Source organism: Lycium barbarum, chromosome 12, assembly GCF_019175385.1.
Source record: "Lycium barbarum isolate Lr01 chromosome 12, ASM1917538v2, whole genome shotgun sequence".
NCBI lineage: Eukaryota > Viridiplantae > Streptophyta > Magnoliopsida > Solanales > Solanaceae > Lycium > Lycium barbarum.
The window spans coordinates 87,477,103-87,491,814 of record NC_083348.1 but is presented as its reverse complement, the minus strand read 5'-3'; the positions used below and the strand labels follow the sequence as shown (position 1 = coordinate 87,491,814).

The 14,712-nt window shown below is 34.0% G+C and overlaps 2 protein-coding genes across 2 annotated transcripts; both read right to left on the bottom strand.

The window, feature by feature from the left end:
* Nucleotides 1-703: 703 nt before the first annotated feature.
* LOC132624606 (uncharacterized) lies at nucleotides 704-1,735 on the bottom strand. Its single transcript, XM_060339361.1, has one exon. The coding sequence runs from the start codon at nucleotides 1,733-1,735 to the stop codon at nucleotides 704-706; it is 1,032 nt and encodes a 343-aa protein (XP_060195344.1).
* A 2,476-nt stretch (nucleotides 1,736-4,211) lies between these two features.
* On the bottom strand, nucleotides 4,212-6,628 carry LOC132622451 (DAG protein, chloroplastic). The gene is made up of 5 exons (XM_060337057.1): nucleotides 6,221-6,628; nucleotides 5,419-5,516; nucleotides 5,256-5,321; nucleotides 4,982-5,165; nucleotides 4,212-4,484 (listed from the first exon to the last, which is right to left on the bottom strand). The coding sequence occupies exons 1-4, from the start codon at nucleotides 6,565-6,567 to the stop codon at nucleotides 4,999-5,001; spliced, it is 678 nt and encodes a 225-aa protein (XP_060193040.1). The 5' UTR covers nucleotides 6,568-6,628; the 3' UTR covers nucleotides 4,212-4,484; nucleotides 4,982-4,998.
* Nucleotides 6,629-14,712: the final 8,084 nt, after the last annotated feature.

Here is a 14,712-nt window from a genome sequence, read left to right as displayed (position 1 = left end):
GTATCTCTATCTTTAGGTACAAGCAAGCTAGAGCTTTCCTCAGGCTTTAGCCTTCTTACCTTCCCTCTTAGTTCTCTTGTAATTTGAAGTGTTTCTCCATCTTCTGCTTTTGGCAACTTCTTATAGCATTCTTTTTTAGAATTAGTAACTCTTGGTACCCACTCATCCCACCGTCAGAATTCCTGTGGTCGGGATCCTAAAACACCAGACACACCTAACACTTCAGTTGCTACTTTCTTAATGCAACCAGAGTACATTTCCTTCTATAGGACGTCTATGCCCCCTTCTCAGTCCCAAGATCCCATCTCCCAACTTTTTTTCTTGAGTTCAGCCGGGTGTATCAAGGTTTAAAATTAGAAGATATCAATAATTTGAAGACCAAAATAATAGCAATGACAATAATGATAATACCAACAAAAAAAAAGAGGGGGGTGGGGGGAGCTACACAGGCTAATTACAGCAAGATAGACAAGAATTTTAAAGATTATCTTACTATTTGACGGAGAGAAAGGGAAATGTCTAGATATTCTCTACGGAATAGTTTTTATTACTGGTCCTTGAATTACATTAACTTCAGACTTATGTTTTAAACAGCACAGAACTGTCCAAAGAACTATTACCAAATTGTAAATGAAGTATGACCTTCTACTCCAATTATTGTTGAATGGATTGGATAAGGTATTTCTTACCAATCAATCACAAATTAAAGTTGTTGCTGATAGTAGTAGTTTTGATTAACATAAGCAGAATCCCCATATCTTTGATCTCTTCCATCACCACCATATCCATAGGGATTCCCAAAAAGATAACCTGCAGTACATTCCCAGAGTTCATTCCTGTTATCTTCAGCACTGTTTACATGGTTACAGTTTCTTCTCTGATTTTCCTTAGCTATGCAGGGCCAGTAACCAAATAAGCACTCACATATATCCATAGCTTCCAAACCTGAACCATAAGGAATTTGTTGCAATTGCCTCCCATAATCATATCCATATTCCCCTATAGTCCCATTTCCAATTAGAATATCTTGATCTTGTTGAGGAGGTTCTACTGGTTTTTCAAGAATATCATCCTCAAGAATGGTTTTTCCCCCTATAGTCCCATTTCCAACAACAAAATCTTGATCTTGTTGAGGCTGTTCTATTGGTTTTTCAAGAATGTCTTTTTCTTGCAAACCAGATAAAGATTTTTGCTCATCTTTGACATCCATCTCCTTGCTTTGGTCCTGAGGTTTTTCTACCTTATCGCCGTGGTTTACATAGGGTGAACGAATTGTTCCATAGTCGAAACCATCTAAGGGAAGTCGATTAGGTTCAGGAATCGAAGGAGGATAACATATTTCATTGGAGGGAAGAAGGGGTTTGCCATAAGTTTGAGCCATGTCATAGCCACCACCATAAGGGGTTGGATCATATTCTTCAAACACAGTGTCATCCTGTTCTTTGGTTGAACAAGAAATTATGGTTCTTATCTCCAATGAATTAGCACCCTTTTCATATTGGATAACTATAGGCTCAGTAGAGTTGTGAACAGAGTAACTTAATTCTGGATGCATTTGATTAGTGTAGTAGTAATTGTAATTAGTACTCAGCTCAATTTGTTCTGAGTTGCTATATCCATAGGAAGAATATGATATTGAAGAGTGAGTTGGAAAAGCATCATAATCATAAGGGACACTGAAATTAGGAGTCCAGTGGCACTCACCAGCCTCACCATTGTACCCATAGAAAGCCATCTGCTGAACCTTTGAGAATAATCTTGACTTTCTTTATACTTTAAAATATAAGGCCCTTCAAAAGATCGTACATGGCACGAAATATAATGACCTATGAGGAAAGTAAGCCTATGTGGATGCTTTCAGAGACAAAAGGCTATAGGAAGATACCGTCTTGTGATAAATGGATCTTCGTTCTGGAAACCGTATCCAAGCTCTTCTAAGAACAATCATATCAGGAATTCATTCAAATTTTGTGCAGCCATAGAAAGATATCTATTGTACCTTCGAATTCTGAGACCGATCATATGTGAAATTCATTCCAAAGCTGGAGATCTTGATAGTTTTATCCTATTGTAAATCTGGTGAATATGGCTATGAAGGTTGTATGAATTCAGCCATATGCGAAATGGATACTGATATAGAAGAAAGGAACATGGGGACTGTATAGTGGTAGGGTGAGGTGATGCTATAATAGTGGAAGCAGATAAGAACCTAGAAAAGGAGAATGTGTGATTATTGTGCACTTAGTCTATGAACAAAGACAAGCACGTCAAATTCACATGATTGCTGATGGGTGGCCCACCTCACCTTCCTGGAAAGAGTTGGCAATGCTACTGGAGTGGAGTAGTAATATTTAGTGCCACATTGTGTTGCTAGGATTCCTTTACTGGTACGTATTGAATATGTGTTTGAGCAAATACCTGATATGTGTGTATCAATTTTTGTTGTTACTTTAAAAGTATTTTGTAGTATCTGCATTCATGACACAAATAAGAAGTATTCACGTAACATATAAGAAGTGTTGGAGCTAGAATTTCACCAAGCGATTTAAAATAGGAAGTAAATGCACAATGAAGCTAATTGGATTTAACATATATTATATAGACAAGACATAAAAATTATTCACCAAGCGATTTAAAATAGGAAGTAAACGCACAATGAAGCTAATTGGATTTAACATATATTATATATATACACAAAAATGACTTTAAGCTTGTATATAGGTACTGTGTCATTTTCTGAAAAAGGACCCCTAGCTCCGGCTTGTATATATATATAGTGGGTGAGGTTGTAAGGGAAAAAATATCTAGATTTCTCAACTGCGGAAGCATGGTTGGACCGCATGAAATTTCAATAACGGAGATACTCGGATCAAGATTTTAAAAAGGCTCGTTTTTTTTTTTACTTTTTTCTTTTTGATAACGTGGTGTCCTTATTTTTTCTTTTTGATAACGTGGTCCGGGCAAACTTGCGCATACCTCGACTAATTCCCCGGGAGCTTTACTCGCTTTCCCTGGCTATGATCTTTTAGAAACTATGCAAATGGACTTGGCTAGAGTTACATATCTGATATGGGTATATTTGAGTATTCCATAAGAATATGTGCAGTGTTTTTCTAAGTAATTTTTATTTACACTCGATGTGTTGATTAAACGCACTACATGGGTTTGAATCTTGTCACATACAAAAGTCAGGTAATATAAGTTGAGAATGATACAGAGACGGGCACGCTATCCATCAAATTTCGAACCGTACATCATTGAGAGTTATTCATATAATACAGCGAGCTTAGAACAATCACGCTTTCAAGTTGTCCAGGTTTTATTACCATTTGAATCACATGCAAGCTCCAGAATTCACTCCTTATTCCATAACCCTAACGCCAGGTTCAGACCTCACCTTGCTAAATTCCCCCAACAGGAAATGCATTTAGAAGTAGCAACATACAACAAATTTAAAAGGGGAACGCTGGAGAGGTTGAAATTAAATAGGTCAACCAAAATATTTATGTTAGAAGCAACAGAAGATGATAATTCCACAAGTTTCTCTTCAGCATATCTGTTCCCTTGACTAGATCGGATTTTAAATCACTTATTGCAGACCAAGCACATTTCATGTCACATCTGGCTTAGAGCCCTGCCTCACTGACCATAGTTTCTGCACAACCATAGTTCCATTACTGGAATTATACCATCAGTCAGTTAACCATCCAATTTGTAGAGTTCAGTATAAAAGATGGAATTTCATTTAATGTGTCTTGGCCTACCATGGAAGGGAAGAGCACTGGGTGTTATGGTATTTAGCATAATTAACTTGTATAGTTGTATTGACAACAAAAGGACTTCAAAGTCAGTTCCATTCAACACATGGGCACCAAACATTGCACCATGCGCAAAATTAGTTTTGTGAACCAAGAATTTTGAGAGGGCAACTCAAAGGAACAACATTATGCTGCTCCTTTTTTGTCATTCCTGGGAAGCATTGTGCAATTCACTAGCAAGTGACAATGCAAATAAACATATTTACATAGGTTTCAGCAGCATTAAGTTCCTTTCTTCAGTCTTTAAATAAAATGAATACTATTACTTTTCATTTAAGAAGCAAATTTCCTTCCAGGAAGATGCATCTCTATGGTCCTGCATCATCTAATTTTGTAAGCATAGCAAACATACAAGATATATGAACCAACAGCAAGGCATAATGAGTCATCACGTACATATTCAAACTTTGAACATAAAATAACCAGGTCACAATCAAAATTACATACTGACACAGCTTTCTTTCTCATTCTTGATAATGCAACTAGAAAGCTAGTCTCGAGGAAAGATAAAGCCATAAATGCAGTCGACCAAAACTCCTAGACTAGCAGTGTATTCCCATCTAACCTTTAAGCACCAACATCTTTGTCGAAATGCTCACCAATACGAGGCTATAAATGATATATTGGCGTTTCCAAATGGCAATTCGACTAAGATCAGATAAAACCCTGCAAAAGAGATAGACGAATAGCAACAGAATGAACTTATTTGGATCAACTAAATAAACAGTGGAATGGGGGAATAGTTTTCCTACAGTATTATTTCATTACTTTCCGTCACATGAGAAGGGATTATAAGGGTAAATGTATGCCAACGACAACAACATACCCAATGAAATCCCACAATGTGGGGTCAAGGGAGGGTGAAGTGTACGCAGACCTTACCCCTAACTCGGAAGGTAGGGAGGCTGTTTCCGAAAGACCCTCGGCTCAAGAGAAAGCATGGAAAAAAAAAGGTTAGATAAGGACAAGCAATTCAAAGTAGTATGGGAATGAAAGAACGAAAGCGAAAAACCATGGTACAACAGACTGGAAAAAAAAAAAAGGAGTTGTAGCTACCACAGATGAATAAAAAAATTGAAGTACAAGAAACAATAGATTGTAGCATAAAATTGTGAGTTCTCTGTTTGTTTAGTGGTTATCAAGAAAGAGACTAAGGCACTTACAATGCACCATTATAGTTTTAGGAGGAAGACTCAGGAGCTGCGGCTTGTTTTGTTCGTTCAGGGGGAGGACCATCTCTTCTTCTCACATATGCTTTACTACTCTTGCTTCTTGTTCTGTTAGACTGCTTGGGTTGGTAAGTAGGATACTGACAAGGAATTATCTCTCCATTGATGTACTTATCTCCTGAAAGAAGAAACCACAAAGAAGTTATCTCGCTGTAGAACACTAGTGAAATTGAGCTCAAAGGGAAAGAAACTTCTTAAGAAATTTAACCTCCATAGTCCTTGTTCTTCACATCTATGTAAGAATCAGGCAGGACCCACAGAACTCCAGGTAGACCTACAAACGAATATCCAATTGGGAAAATGAATGAGTCAATGAAGAACACTGGATGTTCAGTGTCTCATGTGTTGAGATAAGAAACGCTTGAACTCACCCTTAAACTTCTCTGATGTTTCTTCAGATACAGTGCATTGAAATCCAGTGTAAGTGGTAGTACTAAAGGCATACATGTTCTTCTTTGCCTCTTCCATACTGATAAGAAAATTTTGATTAATAAGCAAAAAAGGCAAAAGAGAAATCTGCTGGTTAATAAGAAAATAATCTATTCTGCTAGACCAAAATAGCTACAAATCCCTACCAAATTTTTGAGTAACTACTTTGTCAATATCAACAAGTCTACCACCCTCTTAATCAATGCAACTTTCACAGGATTAAACTGAAACTTGAGTATACCTAGCAAACTGGATTTATTGATTAGCATAAGCTTAATTTTATGCTTCACAATAAATGGAAAAACAGGGGTCAAGTGATTAGGATGGACTATGTTTGAGGTCCACAATTGGGAACAATCTATGCCTAAAGATGTCATTTTTGTACACAGTTTACAAGTAACAATTCTGTATCTGACTCTCACCACAAAGAACACAACTTGGAATACACTCACCACGGTAAAATTATCAGAAATATTCAGAATCACATATCTCCAATAACTAATTACCAAGCTAAAAAACATTCACTGCAATCCCAAAATAATATATACACTTCTTTCTTTGACTACAATTTCAAACATAGATTCTTCAATATTTTATAATAAAATTTACGTATTTGAAAACCACATAAAAAAAAATGTTATAAGTCTGCATAATTAATACTAATTCACAATATATGAAGAAAATTTCAATCAAATAAAGAGTAGGTCAACCCTCGGTAACGGAAGGAATAGTACAAAAACTAACCTGCCAAGAACAGTGGCAAGGGTGTCAAGGTAAGTATCAATCATCTGTTCTCTAGTAGGAGCAGGGTCCTTAGGGAACTCCATCACAATAAGCCAATGGTTATAATCACAACCAGGTAACATAATAGTCTCCCTTTCATCACTGCTCCTCTTAGACGAGTATTCCCCATCTGAAATGGCTCTTACAACTGGGATTCTTGAACTTTTTCCGGCTGGAATTGAAGAGATAGAGGTGGTCACAAAAGGGTAGGAAAGAGACAGAAGAAAACTTGGGGTTTTAGGGAGGTTTTGGAATTGAGAGTTAGGGTTTAAGGTTTTGGATAAAGGAGCAAGATTGAGAGCTGCCATGGCACTCTGTTGGTGTGTAAGACGGAAAATGAAGTGATAAGGGGCTTGGATTTCAATATACCATACCTCCTCTTTGCTCTTTAGAAATATCTTTTCACTCCAGGCCCTTCTTTTTTTAATTTTTTTTATTTTTATTTTTATTTTTTACCAAACATATAATACGTTATTTAATAAAATATATGCAATGTCCATTTATAACTTAAAAAATAGTTGATTCATTAGCAAATTATTGACAAGAATTGTTAATATTCCAAAGTTCCCTAATTAGAGGAAACACAAAGAATTTTTGTAGAATTTCAATTAAAATAAATCTCTAATTTATGCTATTATGCTATTATCTGTTATTTCCTGTGCTTTAATTATTCTATGTTATCTGTGTCACTTGCGTTACTTCATTTCCATATTGCTTTGAATCTCTTAGCTGTATCTGACCTCTTTCTATGTTTTATTGAGCCGAGGGTCTCTCGGAAACAGCCGTCCTACCTTGGTAGGAGTAAGGTCTGCGTACACTCTACCCTCCCCAGACCCACGTTGTGGGATTTCACTGGGTTGTTGTTGTTGTTGTTGTTCAATTATATAAAGGAGAGTCTTCTATAATACACCACTAAGGGGTTGTTTGATAGGGTGTTTAAAAATATTGCTAGTATTAGTAATGCTGACGTACGCTGGCATTAGTTATGCTGAGATTATTTTTATCCATTGTTTGGTTTGGTGTATTAAAAATAACATGCTTTGCATAATTTTAAAAAATTAGTTGTTTACAAAAATACCCTCCAACTTAATAATTGAAAAAGGTTTTGAGAGATTTCAGGGGCAATTGTGTCTTTAGCCATGCTTATGCATGTAAAAACCCTTGCATTGCTAATACCATGGTTTGCTATGTATTATTAGTTATACATAGGATAGGATGATACCAAATAGGGTGTATAACTAATACTTGTATTAGTCATGCATAGGTTGAAAAAGTGTACCGAACAAGGTAATAGTAATACACAAAGCTAATGCATGCATTATGTTTTACCTCCTACCAAACTGTTTACCTTCAAAAGGTACGGTTGAATTTGTTCAGTGATTTAAAGGATGTGTGGATCGATTTGTTATATTTAAAGTAATAGCAAGGAATAAGCAATGAAATCAAGTAATATAAAATGATAATATAATAAATTAAGCCTGGGCCGCATGAGCTCGGAAGAATCTCACAGTGAAGATGACCCCGGTTGAATACTCAGCCTTAAAGAACAATATGAATCTGGTACAGAAAGTAGATAAATTGTAAGACGATTTGCTAGAATGCATAAAGTGTAAATTGTTAGGCTAGAATTGGATGTCTTCTAACACTTATGTTGGGCTCCTTTTATAGGTACAAATTTTCCAGTAGAAGTCCGTGAATCGCTCCCTCATTATGGATAATAATGATCAATAAATGGTACTTTAATTGCAAGAACGTAAAGTTTGACTGCATATCCGGATCGATAATGTAACGCCTGAAGCACATAACTATTTTGTGACAATTGCGTCGGATTCATTGCTACGGATACACAAGGAATAGTCTCCTCCAGGTTATCGATTGAATTGCTTCCTAAATCTCTTTGTCTGCCAAGTGTCAACACCATCTCTTGCCAACGTAATTTCAGATTTTACCTTATACACAAACGACCCCTAAATAGCGAGAGCAATAACTTGTCTCTTTCCTTCCTAAGAGTTCCTAGATTTGTAACGAAAGTTTTCTTCATTACATGTCATTAACATGAGAGCCCTCCTAATAGCGCAAAAAATTAAATATTTTTTATTTCCTTTCAAATAGTGCATACAAAAATTATTAATTTTAAATTAAATGATTAATGTTCGAGAGGTGATGATGTAAGGACATTATTAGAGGAGATAAAGATGAAGCTCATAAAAAGTAGATTAACCCATCTTCACTTTAACCATGACAACCAAGAAAAGATATAAAAAGACAAACATCTCTAGAGTCTTTATAAATCGTACTCCTTCCATCCCCAAAAAGATGTTTTAGTATGATTTGTCATAGGGTTTAAGAAATAAAAAAAAAAAATGAAATGTGTGGTCCAAAACAAGTCTTAGATATTAGTGTGGCTGCAAATCATCTCATAAAAATTAAATTATTTCTAAATATAAAAATGTGACAATCTTTTTGAAACAAAGTAATAAGAAAAGTAAGAAAATCTTTTTGGAACGGGTGAACATCAAAAAAATTCATATTGCAGCTTGGAAAAGAATAAACTTCAGTTGTATCAGAATAAGAAGAAGCAAATAAAATGTAATGTTGTTCAAAATCCTCACCCTGGCTATACGAACACGTCCTTTACGTGAATTAAGAACAAAACAACCCAAAAAGAAATATTTATCGTTCTATAAAATCTAATAATCGCAAAAGGTAGAGATAAAAATTCCATCAACAGTAAAATGCATGAAACCTCATACAATTAACAAAATCAAGGCTACAACCCAAACAAAAAAAAATTGTTAGTTATAGAAATCAAATAACTGCGAAGTCAAGTTCCCAACAAAGAAATTGTTAAAAGAAATATAATATATCAAAGGTTTCTTGACAAAAATAAGCAAAAGTTCTCCTATGTCTCAATTTATATGACATTTTCTTTTATTCAGTTTCAAAACAATAAAATCTTTTTATATTTAGTAATGTTTTAATTTTAAATTTTTCATTTTACTCTTAATTACATGCCACAAAAATTTCTATAATTTATTTTAGACCACAAATTTGAAATTTCAAGAGTCTTTGTTTTGCTATTAAAATCATTGTTTAGTCAAACACATGCACATAAATTGAGATGGAGAAAATTTAAAAATAACTAAAATAGTGCGAACAAATAAAACTCCCAGAACAGAAGATTTGCTAAGAAATAAAAAGTAAACGTAGATAAAAAAAAAAAAAAAAAAAAATTGTCAAAGGAAATTTTGATTTTAACTGGTTTCATAATAAGAACAGTCAAAGTATGCTATTGGGTGGGAATTTGAGGATGTGAGAAGAAAACTTACTGAGACACATAAGTATTGTACAACGAAATTTTTCTCCAAATTCTTTGTACCTTTGAGGTTTGACAAGCTTCTTTATAGAGAATGGTTTACAACAAAGCAAATTTTAGGCAAAGGATTAATAGGAAACTCGCCAACATCAAAGGACACATCCATTCGGTTTTGAGTGTTTTGGACGGCAGCTTTTTCTTTTACATAAAAAAAATTAAAAAAATGATAATTAGATCTTTAAGAGGAGTATTTATGTAATTTAACTTTTATATTTAGGAGTTTATGCTTTTAATATAATATAGATAGATATAGATTATCAATTTTTTTGCTCTTCTTGACGTGTGAGAGTGAAATTTGTGTTTAATTTTTTATTTTTATCCCTGTTTAGATATTTTGAGCAAAAATAGTTTTCGGCATAATTTGTCTGGTACATAACATGCCTTGTTTACGATTTATGTGGTGGAATATATAACAACAACATACCTAGTGAGATTCTATGAGTGGTGAAGAATGTGAGGTGTACACAAACCTTATCCCTATTTTTGTGGTGTAGAGAGGTTGTTTACATGGACCCTCGGCGATGGAACATATTCAGAAAAATTCTGCACAATTGACAAAATTTACCTTGTTCACAAGTTTTCTCATTTCAATTATTCTTATTTCCAACAATCCCTAATGCATCCCAACTTCTGATTCGAACTTAGAAACAGATTAAACATTACAAAATCAATACAGCCATTTTTCGTTATCTCTCGTAACTCATACTAAGATTAAATTGGAGAAAAATTATATTGTACAGCACAAGTACATAAGAAGGTAAAAGGCACTTCTATTGTAGTTACAGTCATTAGTTAAAAATTCATATTTAGTGCTAAGAAGAAGAAGGAGAAATTCTGTTAGACTTCTCATGTTAGATCAATATTTGCATAACTAAAAAAAATAGGAATAAAAGTCGAACACATATCCTTGTAAAATTTTAGCCTACAAATTTCTGGGAGTTTCATCAGCAGCCCAACCCTTTGGGTTCATTTTTTTGTGCGGATTGCCCTTCAAAGGCACTGGTCTTTAATTTTTGTCCCTCAAATTTGTGGTCTTTAATTGTTTTCCTTCACCTAATACCCCGAGGTTCTGGGTTCGAATCCTAATTCAGTAAAAAAAAAAAATCACAAGGCAGAGGTTTGAATTCTTAAGGTAGAATTTGAAACACTGTATGAGGTATTAGGCGAACGTAAAAAATGAAAGACCACCAACTTGAGGGACAAAAATTAAAGACTAGCGCCTTTGAAGGATAATCGTGCAAATGTTGACAAATAGGGCCTAGGGAATGCATTAAACCAGACCTGGACATCACCATATAAACCAAAAAGCAGAATGAAAATTGCAAATTTGGGGAATTTGCACGATTGGCCTTATTTGGGGGTGGTCTTTAATTTTGGCCATAAAATTGCTAGTCTTTAATTTTTGTCCTTCGCCTAATATTCTGAGGTTTTGGGTTCGAACTCCAGCTCAGTCAAAAAAATAAATCGCAAGACAGAGTTTCATAGCAAAATTAGGCCTATTCAGGCAAAAGTTAGGCCTAGAATAGGCCTTAAGGTAAACTTTTGCCCAAAATTAGGTCTATTCGGGCAAAATTTAGGCCAGAGTAGAATGGGCATGGTATGGTAGATACCGATTACCATACCGAAATCGAAATTTTTTATACCGCGGTTTCGGTATTATGGTATTTGGTACGACATTTGGTATGCATTTTAAAAAAGTTTGGTATTCGGTACGGTATTCGGTATCCATAAAGAAAATACCGAATACCATACCGAAGTATATAATTACATATACAATTCATATATCTTATTATTATAATACTAACAAATATATAAACTAGTATTATTAGAAAACTAATTGTTTAAACGTTGGAACTTTGACTACTCTATCTTGATTTAAATGTCTTTTTTGTGTAATTGATTTGTGAAAGGGATTGCTTGTACTTTCTTTTGAATATTTTTACATGTGTAAGGTGCTTAGTACATAATAATTGAGATGTTTCTTAAGTAGCGGAAGTCATAATTCTCCACGATATGAGTATATGTAAGTCGAAGTCAGACAAACTATGTTACTAATTTTGGCGTACCATAAAATACCGAAATTGAACTTTAAAATATCAAACCATACTGAATTAATTCAGTACGATAATGGTATAGTATTTTTAGAAACCGAAATTACCGTACAAAAGTTTCAAATACCGTACCATGCTCACCCCTACTTAAAACAGAGGTTTGCCTTAAGGCAAACTATTGCCCAAAAATTAGGCCTTAAGACCTAACTTTTGCCTAAATAGGCCTAATTTTAGGCAAATGTTAGGCCTTAAGGAAGAGATTTTGTGAAAGTCTTGACTTGCGATTTTTTTTTTTTTTTTTTACTGAGAGAGGTTCGAAACCAGAACCTTGGGGTATTTTCGGTCATTTTTTATTTAAGCAAAGGGTAAAAGTTGAGTCAAACTCTGCTTGATCAGGTAAAGTTTGACTGCAAACTCTGTCTGAAGGGAGAGTTTGATTAAGCAGAAGTTCGAATTCTAAACCAAAGGATTTTTAGCGAAGTGCCAACAATTAAAGACCATCCCGAATATGGGACAATTGTGCAAATTGGCCCTTGTGGGAAGGATGAATAGAATCTAGTATTGCTTGCCGTCTCTTGGATAAAAGTAGTTCGTTGATTTTGTAACCTATGATGTAGATCAATTCTAACAAATCCGTCATTGTCACAACAGAATTTTCAAATTTGGGCTCAATCTTTCCAAGGCTCGCAGACTACAATAGCATTATGCGTTGACAATGGATATTGTTAATCAAGAAATCCTATCTAAACTAAGATTTGGTAATAATCCAGCATAATCGTATCAGGAATTAAATAGACTAACTTGATTCTGCAGCCCTTTATACCTCAATCGATTTGTACCAAGCTTTGCTAAGCACACTTTCCAGAAGGGAATAATAAATTACTCTTGTTTATAATTTCTTTGATTTATTGGCTTAATCAGACAGAATCTAATTAGTTTTACTTGGTAGTTCAATAATTCCTTTCTTGATGCGATACAATCAATATGTGGACAAATTAATTAACATTAACAAATGTGTAAGTCACGTAAACAAATATCTTTATCTGTTCATGGGCTTGTTCTATTAATTAATTGATACCTACATTCCTAAAGATAGAGTTGTTCAGTTTTGAGCTGCCCTAATCCTGCATGGAAATTGTTTATCCCAATTTTGTCTTTATAAAGCTCTCCTTACTTTGTCTTTGAATACTTAACTGAAATATATATTAAAGCAATTTCTCACTGGATTTGGCCCTGGGTGTAATCGAGAGTTGGGATCTTATTTATTTATTTATTTATTTTGAGTATTTTCTCAGGTGTAATAATTCATACTAATTAATTTGGCTTCCCTAAATTAATGTCTTTGTGGATACTACAAATTAAAGGGTCACAAAGCGTGACATAGTGTACTTTAACCAATCTCATTTTTGTTTCTTTCGTGGTCACTAGAAACATTGAACAAAATTCATAAAAGCAGTTTTAACTTCCCTTGGGAGTTGGTTGGCATGTAGTTCTTTGGAAGTGATAGCATTGACAATCCTTTTTTCTTTTTGGATAAGGGATTTGATCACCTTATTATTTGTCTAAAGGCAGTTATTGAAAGGATATACATTTACATCATTAACATATTAAGACTAGCTAGCCTAAATGACAATCTTTAACGCTGCGTAATATAAAATATACTTTAGTCAGATCAAATTCTTGGGAAGATAATAATTTGTGATGCTTTTCCTTTTTAACAAAATCATCTAGAGAAGAGAGAAAAGGTAAAGTAAACATGTATCATATGTGTTCATCAACAAATATAAAACTTTTAAGCTAGGAGACAATTGTTGCGTTAACATTAATAATAATGAGCATCGGAGAAAATTAAAACAAAGGGGAAAAACAGTAGGTCCAACCTTTCTCTCAACTCCATCATATTCTCATGGAACCTAAAACAATAAAGTCCTCTTGTAAACTCTATTTATCTCAACACCTGTGTTCCTTTTCATCCATAAAATAGTATTGCATTCTATATCTCAACCTTCATTCATTGTGATGTAGTACGTATGTCACGGCAAGGGAAAATAAACTAAAAATGAAGTGTTGAAGAGTTTTAATTACTATATTTTTCTCGAGAGAAGAATGAATTTCATCCACATAAAAAATTATTTCACAGTATTTTCATAAAAATGAGCTCAAATTATTATTTTATTTAACCAGTCTATAGCAATATTTCAAGGGTTAATTTTGATGGCAACAAACATCATGTTAACTGCGCAGCTTGCAAATTTTAACGCCTATTTATATTATACGTATACATATATTATTACATGAGGAAGCTTTTTACTCATAATATTATTCATAACCAAATCAAACTACCGAAAATGAAAGACAAATGTGCAGAAACAATTGTTGAATGTGAAAATTAGAATGATGGGATTATTGGAACCTAAGTGCTAATGTGAACACCGTAGGACGAAAGAGAGTGGCACTTGAGATAAATTTCTTCAGAACAAATTAATGATTTAGCCATTGAGGTGTAGAATAGGACGACTCTAAAGAGAAGGTTCTACATATCGATACGAGTAAACCCCACTAAAAGGGGTACCCTAGTTTGGCCACAGTTTATAAGTCCACGAGTCAAATAATTAGTGGACTTATCATTCTATATAGTCTTACAGAAGATTAAAAATTCCTAGTTGGTGGAAATCGTGTTTACAAAATTCAACTCACAAAAAAGTCAATCTTTTTGAAAAAAGGATAAAAAGGGGGAGGCAAAGAGCCTAATTCCGTAATTGCATATGGCTAAGGGGCTAGCTACACATAGAATTTTTAATTTAAAGTGGAGTGTGTGTTCAGACAGTAGGTGAGGATTAAAAGAATTTAAACATGTTTTCCATTGATAATGACTAAAAACTATATATATATATATATATATATATATATATATATATATATATATATATATATATATATATATATTACAAATAAAATTTTCAAAAGCGTCAACTAAGTGATCGAGAGAATAAATTTAGGCAACACTTTAATCACATTTATCTTAC